This window comes from Propithecus coquereli, unplaced genomic scaffold, assembly GCF_000956105.1.
Source record: "Propithecus coquereli isolate 6110/MARCELLA unplaced genomic scaffold, Pcoq_1.0 Scaffold59, whole genome shotgun sequence".
In the NCBI taxonomy this organism is placed as follows: domain Eukaryota; kingdom Metazoa; phylum Chordata; class Mammalia; order Primates; family Indriidae; genus Propithecus; species Propithecus coquereli.
Window position 1 is genome coordinate 2,017,880 of NW_012151840.1, and position 10,294 is coordinate 2,028,173.

At 48.0% G+C, this 10,294-nt stretch overlaps 1 protein-coding gene across 1 annotated transcript in view; it reads left to right on the forward strand.

The window, feature by feature from the left end:
- Nucleotides 1-8,442, forward strand: part of UBQLN4 (ubiquilin 4) — a 16,491-nt gene extending 8,049 nt beyond the window's left edge. Inside the window, exons 6-11 of the mRNA XM_012658638.1 lie at nucleotides 2,378-2,603; nucleotides 3,681-3,820; nucleotides 4,347-4,430; nucleotides 4,596-4,711; nucleotides 4,906-5,092; nucleotides 6,625-8,442. Coding sequence (XP_012514092.1) covers nucleotides 2,378-2,603; nucleotides 3,681-3,820; nucleotides 4,347-4,430; nucleotides 4,596-4,711; nucleotides 4,906-5,092; nucleotides 6,625-6,777 — 906 coding nt within the window. The 3' untranslated portion in view covers nucleotides 6,778-8,442. The remainder of the gene's footprint in view (nucleotides 1-2,377; nucleotides 2,604-3,680; nucleotides 3,821-4,346; nucleotides 4,431-4,595; nucleotides 4,712-4,905; nucleotides 5,093-6,624) is intronic.
- Nucleotides 8,443-10,294: the final 1,852 nt, after the last annotated feature.

Consider the following 10,294-nt stretch of genomic DNA (forward strand, 5'->3'; position numbering starts at 1 on the left):
ATGTAATGCCTTCAAAATTAAATATGAGCCAGGTGTGGTGGCTCATGCCTGTAATCCCAGCACTTTGGGAGGCTGAGGTGGGAGGATCGATTGAGGCCAGGAGTTCAAGACCAGCCTGGGCAACATAGTGAGACCTAGTCTCCACAAAAAATGTTTTTAAAAAGTTAGCCAGGCATGGTGGCATGTGCCCGTAGTCTCAGCTGCTTGGGAAGCTGAGGTGGGAGGATTGCTTCACCCTAGGAGTTGGAAGCTGCAGTGAGCTATAATCGCACCACTGCATTTCAGCCGGGTGACAGAGCAAGACCCTGTCTCTAAAAAAAAAAAAAAAACAGTTGAGAAAAGCTCATGAAACAAAATACTCCAGCTAATTCTGATGTATACTAAGGTATGAGAACCACTGGTTTAGCTTCAAAGAACAAAGCACTTGGCATCAGCAAACTGGGGTTCATGTATCTGCTCTACCATTTTTTAGTGGTGTGATTTTAAGGGAATTGCCTAACCTCTTTGAGTGTTAGTTTCCTTATTTTTAAAATGGAGGTGGTATAGCAGTTCTCAATCATTTTGGTCCAGGACCCCTTTATACTCTTAAAATTTAGGGAGGGCCTGAGTTTTGTTTGTGTGGGTTATATCTATCGATATTCACTGTATCAGAAATTAAAATAAGAAGTTTTAAAAATATTTAATTCATTTAGAAATAATAGTTCATTACAAGTTAACATAAATAACATTCTTTTGAAAAATTACTTCATTTTCCAAAACAAACAAACCTTTAGAGGAAAGTATGGCCTTGTTTTACATTTTTGCAGATCCCTTTAATGTCTGGCTTACTATAAGACAGCTGGCTTCTCAGATCTGCATTCAGTTCATTACAATGTCACATGTCATGTGGCCTTTGGAAATTTCCACTGTATCCTCATGAGAGAATAAGAGTGAAAAGGGCAAATTAACATCTTAGAATTATGAAAACAATTTTAAACCGTGCACAGGTCCTAGAACCACACTTTGAGAACTGGTGTATTAGAGGGCTATTATAAGCATTAGAATAAATGTGTCAGGTACCTAGTAGGTGCTCAATAAATGGTGGCTGTTAGTACTGTGGATAGTTTAGGAAAAGAGATTTAGTCCTTAGGGTGTACCAGGAAGAATAAAGCAGGGTGCAGAACTAGGTGAGGTAAAGTGCTAGGCAAGTTACCAGAACAGGAAATCTGAAACAGGGACAAAGACTGACACCATGGGGCATGGAACTATGAGCCCTGTTATCTGAACGCGTATCTGGTAAGGCGAAGAAATCACAGCTCAGAATAGGAGAGACCTTGATCAGCCCCAATCCCCATGACCCACTTTGAATAAACAGGAAAAGTGACTGGATATGAAACCTTATGGTAAGGAGGAGCTGAGGCTGCTCAGACACCTCCTGCTGAGGTTAGGACCACCTGGGAACTCAGAAGAGGGAGCTGCTGAGCTCTGCAGCCCTGAGGAAGGCTGAGTGAGAGAAGTAAGGTCTGGGACTCCTTTAGCAAGCCTGTGCCTTGGATAGTCCCAGGTGCTGGAAGGTCCAGAGGAAGGAGGTTCAGGTGTTGCCTTTGGGTAGCACACCATCTTGTGGGGTGCAGACCTGAGATGATCCTCGTCCTGGGGGGGTGAGGGGGATGGCAGGGAACCAAGGCCTGTTCAGCTGAAGCAGCCAGTGAGAGGAGGTAGGCTTTGGAGCGGGAGGGGAAGGAGAAGACCTACAGAGAACATCTTCAGCCAGAGGTGTGTTCCACTAGGGGCCACCATTGTGGTGTGCCTGGTTGGACAGAGAATGCCACCTAGGGGACCTGAGGAGTGAGGAAGAGGGTTCTGGGCAGTCAGGATTGGACCAAGGAGGCTGGGAAAAGATGCTGGGGGCAGATCAGGGCTATAGTAGAGCGCCAGGCCTGAGAGCCCACTGCCATCAAGCCAGTAGTCACTTATTGAGCACCTACTAGTGTCAGGGCTTGGAGTGCAAAGGTAAATCTGACATTGTCTCTGCCCCTTGAGAGCTACAGGAAAACAACTATCTCTCTACACAATGGGAAAGGTATGTGTAAAGTGCTGTGGATCACAGAGAAGGCAATTAGAGACCAAATAATTAGAGCCACAGGGGGAGATAGGAAATTTCCAGTTATCTGAAAGGTTCAGTTATCCAGTCATCAGTATTAGCCAGCTCCCACCCTGTGGTATGAGGGTGGAACTGTTGGTGTGGGCCAAAGAGTTGAGTTGGGTACCTCCAAGGTCTTAGATCTCTCTCCCATTCCTGGGGAAGGGGAGGCTATTAAGTGAGAGGAGAGAAAGGGCCTAGCCCTTATCCCTGATTTGTTTCAGTCCTTAACCCAAAACCTTTCCCTCCTCCCAGTTTGGCAACAATCCATTCTCTTCCCTGGCCGGGAACTCCGACAGCACGTCCTCCCAGCCTCTGCGGACTGAGAATCGAGAGCCCCTCCCTAACCCCTGGAGCCCCTCGCCCCCCACCTCCCAGGCCCCCGGGTCCGGTGGGGAGGGCACCGGAGGATCGGGGACCAGCCAGGTGCACCCGACAGTCTCGAACCCCTTTGGGATCAATGCGGCTAGCCTGGGGTCAGGTATGTCCTAGGGTGGAAGGAGCTTAGTTGGGTCACCAGGGCAGCCCCTCTGCCCCAGGACTGAATGGGGTTCATATTGATCCAGGATATTGAAGACAAAGGTGAGACTATTGAAGCCACAGAGGGGGCTCTGCAGCCTGGGGTAGTGGCCCAGCCCTTCAGAGGGTGAGGGCTAGTTCTGGCCATGTCCTGATGTCCCTGGGAGTGACCAAAGTAATGGTTCATGAATAAACCAGGCCCCACCTCTTAATCTCCATAAGCACCTCTAGTACTATCCAGTATAAATGGGTCAGACTGTGGAGGTGGAGTGGGGGCGGGTTGGAGAGGAATAGGGCAGACATGGGGACGGGCAGGTGTGAGGCTGGGGAAAAGGGATGTGCAGGGCTGCCACGTACAGAAGTACAGGTTATGTATTGCACAACCCTAGGGAATGCCCCATTTACCTGGACTATGACTGTACACGTGGCCCTGGGGATGTCTTGATTGGGAAAGTCCCTTCCCCTCTATGTACTTCAGTTTCCTTATTTATAAAATAACGCCTAGAACTTGATCCATGGTTTTAAAATTGTGCTGAGTCCTCGGGGTGGGGGGGGCGTCCTCATCTCCAAGACGAGGGAGGACCAAATGGGGGAGTCTCCAGGCCTCCTACACCGGCTCCAACCAGACCATTGACATACTTGGTTTCTGAGGGAGATTTGGTTTGAGGAAGGGGTCCCTGCTGCTAAGACAAGTTTGAAAACCATTGATCTAGGTGCTATTTAATCAATCCTTTCCAATTCAGACATAATCTGAGCTCGTGGAAGGAATAGTCCAGAAGGGCATAAATCAGACCCAGTTTCTAGCTGGCTTGTCCTTAGCAGAGGAGATGGGAAAGGGGCCAGGCCAGAGCAGGGCAAGATGACCTTAGTTAGGAGAGACTTGGACCCATGCCACAATACTTGGGTGCCCATTTGACCATTGCCTTTCTGAGTTTTGTAACCACTCAGTATCTAAAGAAAGGTAGATTAAAGTGAAGCACCCAGTTTCCATCTGGACCACTTCTCTCCTGTTTTGTTTTGTTTTTCCTCCTTGTCCTAGGGATGTTCAACAGCCCAGAAATGCAGGCCCTCCTCCAGCAGATCTCTGAGAACCCCCAGCTGATGCAGAATGTGATCTCAGCCCCCTACATGCGCAGCATGATGCAGACACTTGCCCAGAACCCTGACTTTGCTGCTCAGGTATCAAACTGGCATAAGGGGAGTGTTATTGGGGGAGAGTTCCTCCTGGCTGGGGGCAGTTTCTTGTGGTCAAGACACTCTGGAGCCAGACTGCTTGGGTTTGTATCCCAAGCTCTGCCACTTCCCAGCTTGTGAGCCAAGCAAGTTATTTAACCTCCCAGTTTCCTCATCTGTAAAATGGTAATAACAATGGCTCCTACCTCATAGAATTGTGAGGATTAAGTGAGTTAGTACACATCAAGTGCTTAGAACATGGCGTGGCACATATATATTGGAAATGTTAGCTCTTGTTATCCTCACATCGGCCCCAGGGTTGAGCAGCCTGACTCCTGATACTCTTCATTGCCTAGAACATAGTTCCATTTCCTCTCGCTGTCCCCCTTAGGCCTTCAAGATGCTTTCAGATCCTTGGAAAAGCTGGCCAGGTTTCCTGCAGTAGTGGGGGGTGCTGAGGGAGTCTGAGGCTGTGGGGGAATTGTTAGGGTGGGGAGGCTCAAGCCTCCCCCTACTACCTTCGCCCTGGCAGATGATGGTGAACGTGCCGCTCTTCGCGGGGAACCCCCAACTGCAGGAGCAGCTCCGCCTGCAGCTGCCGGTCTTCCTACAGCAAGTGAGTGAGGAGCCTGCAGGGGTGGAGGTTGAGGGCAAGGGGCAGACCCTGAAGCCCAGTGGGTGGAAATTAAGGTGGGGTAGAGCTCGACTCTGGCCTCTGGGTTTAGTCTGCCTCCTCTTTCCTGCCACCTCCCATTGCCTTTCTCTGCTTGTGTCCCACCAGATGCAGAACCCAGAGTCGCTTTCCATCCTTACCAATCCCCGAGCCATGCAGGCGTTGCTGCAGATCCAGCAGGGACTGCAGACCTTGCAGACTGAGGCCCCTGGGCTGGTACCCAGGTGAGAGTGGGGGCAGGTGGGCAACAAGGTTCTGGCCACTCCTCCCCTTCAACTCTTCTGCCACTCTCTGAGCAACCTTTGTGTCTCTGAGGGTCTGTTTTCCTGTTTCCTCCAACTGCTTTTCCTTCTGGATCTCACATTCCTGTCCCTTTCTTGGATGCCATCTCCCACTTCTTAGTCTCTCCTGCCTACAGCCTTGGCTCCTTTGGGATGTCCCGGACCCCAGCACCCTCAGCAGGCAGCAACACTGGGTCTGCACCGGAGGCCCCCACCTCCTCGCCAGCCACACCGGCCACATCTTCTCCAACGGGGGCTTCCAACGCCCAGCAGCAGCTCATGCAGCAGATGATACAGCTTTTGGCTGGAAGCGGGAACTCCCAGGTACTCGAGGCAGTGGGGGCTGGTGTTGGAACCACCACTTGGATCCTGGGCGATGTCAAGGGTAACAATAAGAGTGGAAGCAGCAGGGCAGGCTTTGAAGTCAGCTCCTGTTCTGCCACTTACTAGCCTTGGGCAGCTTCCCAATTCTCTCTGAGTTCAGTTTCCACATAGTAATATGTAGATAAGAATAGTAATAGCACTTAAAAGTGCTAGGTACTGTTCTAAAGGCTCTATATATAAGATAGGAGCTCATTTACCTTATTTCTCCCAACAGCCTTATGAGAAAGCTATTATCATTATCTCTGTGTTACAGATGGGAAATATAAGGCCCAGAGAGGTTAGGTGGCTTACTCACTTACATAGCTAGTAGGTAATGGAGCCAAGATTCAAACCCGGGCATTCTGCCTCCAGAATTTACACTTTAACTACTATGTTACATTACTTACTTATATCAAAGGATTCTTCTGATAATTAAAACAACCTCCATCTCTGAGACTCTGGAGAGGGGGATTCTGGGAGGTGAGGTGACTAGAGCCCTGGGCCACAGAGTCAATACCAGGGCTTGGGGAGGAGCTGAGATGACCTTGGGTGGCCTCTTAATCTTTCTCTGACCTCCATGTCTCATCTGGAAAAGCCATTCAACAAAAATGTGCCTATACCCAGCTCTGTGAAAGGAACCTGTAGAGCTGGACCAGTGATCTCCAGTCCAGGTCCAGTCTAGCTTAAATTCTGTGGACTGTAATGAGAAGCAACATGGAGCACTGGCAAGGGCTTTTGTACTGCAAGTCAAGGGGCCTTGGTGACCGACTTGCTCTGTGACCCTAGGCAAATCCTGTCTTGCTTTGGATCGTACTTCCCTCCTATCAACACCAGGTGGACTGTGGTTGCTGGGCTTTTAGCTCTGAGACTTTTGTTCACGATCTAGGCTCCCGATAGATGTTTCCCAAACACCCCTTCGGAAATGTTTATAGGAATGTCAAGAATGAAAAGCCTTCTCTCTTATAAATAACTGTTTTATTCGATCAATTAAATAAAATTAAACAGTTTCTTTCTTTCCTGGGACCCTTCTCTAGCCTTTAATACGGCCATATGTGTGATGACGGTCAGGAGGGGATGTGGAGGTAATGTTTTTAGCAGGCGTCCTATTTGACCAAAGAGCATTTGGCTTTTGGAGTGCCTGTTACCATCTGCACAGTGTTCATGGAAAGTAGTTAGTTGTAACCTCAGCTGAATGTATGAAGAAACAAAAAAAAAAAAGGAAGTAAGTAGTTAGGAATATAAACTGACCTAGGCCTATCAGTTACTTTGAAATTTTAAGAAAGAGATCCTCCTGCCCTGTCTTATTATTACACAGTTATTGAGTGACTTGGGACCTGGGTTTCATGGGCCCCTAATTGCAGCTCACTCTTCCCCACCCCACTGATTAACTCTTAGGATATTATAGAAGACCTTCTGGTCTTATAAACCCCCAGATTCAGATTGGCACCCCGGGGTTGGTCCTGTGCCCACTTTATAAGACCTATCTCCTCCAGGTGCAGACGCCAGAAGTGAGATTTCAGCAGCAACTGGAGCAGCTCAACTCCATGGGCTTCATCAATCGTGACGCCAACCTACAGGCCCTGATTGCCACGGGAGGGGACATCAACGCAGCAATCGAGAGACTCCTGGGCTCCCAGCTCTCCTAATCCCTCAATCCATGCCTCCTGCCTCTCCCCTCCCTTACCCTCTGCAGCTTGTTGTCCTTTCTGTCTTCTCCTTTGTCCTCTCCAAACAGCAGGATGACTTTAGAGGAATGGGCCCCCACCCCCAGCTCTGTTTGGGAATTATGGTTTTACTGCTACATCTCTAACAGGATCTTCTCTCCTGGTCCTCCTTGAGCAGAGCTATTTAAGCGATTTTCACAGTTTTATTGATTGGGCCCACCTCCTTACCCCACCCGACCATTTGTAATCTTCAGACTTCTCAGTGGTAGTGCAGAGTTGAAGGAGGAACCAACTCTGGTTTACTAGAACAGTCTTCCATCTGTACCACTAGGGTTTTTCTTGTCTGTGTTTACTTTTGATAACTCTCTTCCTTCTTTTTCTACCCCCACCCCCAATCCCAGCCCAACCAATGCTAGAATTTCACACTCACGAAGGAGAGGCAAGCAAAAGAGGCTGTGATCTTCCTCCTTAGGTCCTATCTGGTCACTTCATCCAGCACTTTTTCATGGGCTCTGTTGGGACTTCCAGCATGAGGAGGAAGATGCCTATTCTCCCTTTCTGAGGGGGCAGATGAGATGCAGCTCTCTAGCCAGGAATTAACAAGCCCTTGACCAGCCCAATGGAGATTGGTGGGGAAGAGGAGGGAATGAGAATTTGGGGGGAAGAAAATGGGGGAGATGGCATGAGTTAAAGGCTTGGAAGTTGGTATTGACAGCTGGGGAGTGGAAGCTCTGATAGCTCTTTTAGGCAGGAGAGGCCTGGCAGACTTTGAGATGCTAAGGGAATTTGAATTGAAGAAAGGGGCTCAATGAAGCTAAGCAATATGACCCACAAGGCTCATATTGGCTCCATTTCCTTAAACACACATGCTTATGTGCACACACACATTTCCATGGACCCAGGACCTGCCTGTGTCCCCAGGCACCAGTAATTTGAGCCCCCCTCAAAAGACATGAAGCGGGGTGAGGTCTGTCTTAGCAGTGGTGTGTATGTATGTGTGTGTGTGTGCGTGTGCACATGTGCAACTCACATGCACATGTGAGTTGGGTAGGGAGTGGCTTGTTGGTTTCTGGTTTGGAGCTCTCTCCCACCAGGGACAAGTGGGTAAAGGGCCGGTCCAGAGCAGGAATACATACGTCCAGGAAAGCTAGCTTCCTTGCGCCTCTGGATGCTGGGCACCCCACAGGAAGTGTGGGTACCCTTTCTGAAGCTGTCAGGGCTGTGACCAACAAACACCCTTATAACCCCTCACTGCTTTGGGGAAATAGTACAGGGGTTTTTCCCTCCAGAGCCCCTGGCCTTTGGCATCCTAGCCCCTGCCTTTAGTTCTTCACTATTTCCCACTAGGCCAGAAAGTTCTATTTCAGGAAGGAGAGGAGAGAGGGTGGCAATGAAGCCTTTGATCTGGAATTGGACATTGCTCTATTGGAGCACAGAGGAGGCTCATATCACCTCTTCCCTCTGCTACTTGGCCCAGCTGCTTGGAGGACCCCACGGCTGAGAATACGGAGGCAAGAGGAATAGATTTTGCTCCAAGTGGGGAAGGGTCCCAAGCAGTCCAGAGAGGATATCTGTGTGGCTTTCCCTCCCTGCCTCCCCAACTCCCACACTGGCCTTTGTAAATAAATGGTGTGGTCTTTGTTGTGAGAGTGTGTTGGCGTTTGCTTTCTGAGGAAGAGGAGGCTAGCTGAAGACAACTTCTTGCTTTTAGAGAGTGTAAGATGGGATCTAGAGGAATCTGAAGTTGGGTTCAGTTACCACAGGTGTGAGGAAATATTAACTGATCATGGGCTACCAATAATATGTGGTTTAGGAATGGGGAAGATTGCATTCTTTCATTCCCTATCCCTAGACCATAAAATATCTGAGATCTCCTTGCCTTCCCCGTAGGTCATGCTGGGAGAGGAATGTGTTAAGTGTTGGGAAGATGGCTAGGTTATTACCTCCATGCTCTGATCTTTTGGCAAGACCGCCCTCTCCTTACCTCAGGTAAAAAAGTAAAACTAAACAAACCCTTGCATCTAGATCATATGCAAGTGAAGTTTAGTAGTTACTAATCTTGAACTCTGAGACTAAACCTGGCTTTACCACTAAACTGAACTTAAGGAAATCTTTTCACACCTGTAAGGTTTTATCTTTTGTACAGCAAAGTACTACAGTTTTGTGATATATGAATAACTGTGACAGGGAGGTTCCATTTCTGATAATGGTAGACTAGATGCTTCCAACCAATACTCATTAGAAATTTTAAAAGCTGGGTGAAATATAAGAAAAACCTAAAAAGCAGCAAAAGACCAATAAGATTGGCTGGGAACCCAGAGGGGAAAGAAAGCCCTAAAGGCTGCCTTTGACCTGGAGGCTTCGACCAATTGTGAAAAGGTTGTCCAGAGGCTGAGCTGTGTTTTTGTTTCTTCGGGATTGTGTTTTGTTTTTGTTTCGGAGATGGAGTCTCACTCTGTCACTCAGGCTGGAGTACAGTGGCACATGATCACAGCTTACTACAGCCTCAAACTCCTGGGCTCAAGCATTCCTCCTGCCTTAGTCTCTGGAGTAGCTGGGACTACAGGCATGCGCCACCATACCTGGCTGAGCTGTGTTTTTGAGGGCCTTGAAGGACTGGGAGCCAAAGGGACAAAAACTTGGAATCTGGGGACAGCTAAACATAGGAACCTTAGTAAACATCTAACATTTTGGACTGGTACCCCTAAGGATGAATCTGGAATAAACCAGCTTACTGGTTTATTCCTTTATATCCCACAGCCTAGCTTCCCACCATTCTGGGTAGTCCAGAAAGTCTCAAGCCTTGAACTTGGAATAAGATAACAACAGATTGCTAGCATCTCTGGATGCTTGGTAAAAGCAAGCAAAAGTCTCTGGAGGAAGGTAGCATCATCCTAGACTTAAAAAGTATTGTAATAATTTTTCAGATATGACATCCAACTAACATAAAAACTAGTCAAGCACTTGGAGCCATAAAGTAATATAAGTAACACCAAATAGAAACAACAGACAACAAACAGACCCTCAGAAATTTAATATATTGGAATTACAGAAACTGAAACAACTGTGCTTAATATTGCAAGAAGATAAAAGCCAAGTGCGAGAATTTCAGCAGATCTGAAATTATAAAAACAGACAAAGCACAATTGAAAAAGAACCAAATAGAAATTTTAGTTGGAAAGATACAATAAATGAAATCAAGATCTCAGGCTGGGTATGGCGGCTCACACCTGTAATCCTGGCACTTCGGGTTGCTGAGGTGGGAGGATTGCTTGAGGCCAAGAGTTCAAGATTAACCTGAGCAACATAGCAAGACCTCATCGCTACAAAAAATAGTAAAATTAGCTGGGCATGGTGGTGTGTGTCTGTAGTCCCAGCTACTCTGGAGGCTAAGGTAGGAGGATCACCTGAGCCCAGGAGTTTGAGGTTGCAATGAGTTATGATGATGCCACTGCACTCCAGCCTGGGCAACAGAGTGAGACCGTGTCTTAAAACAAAA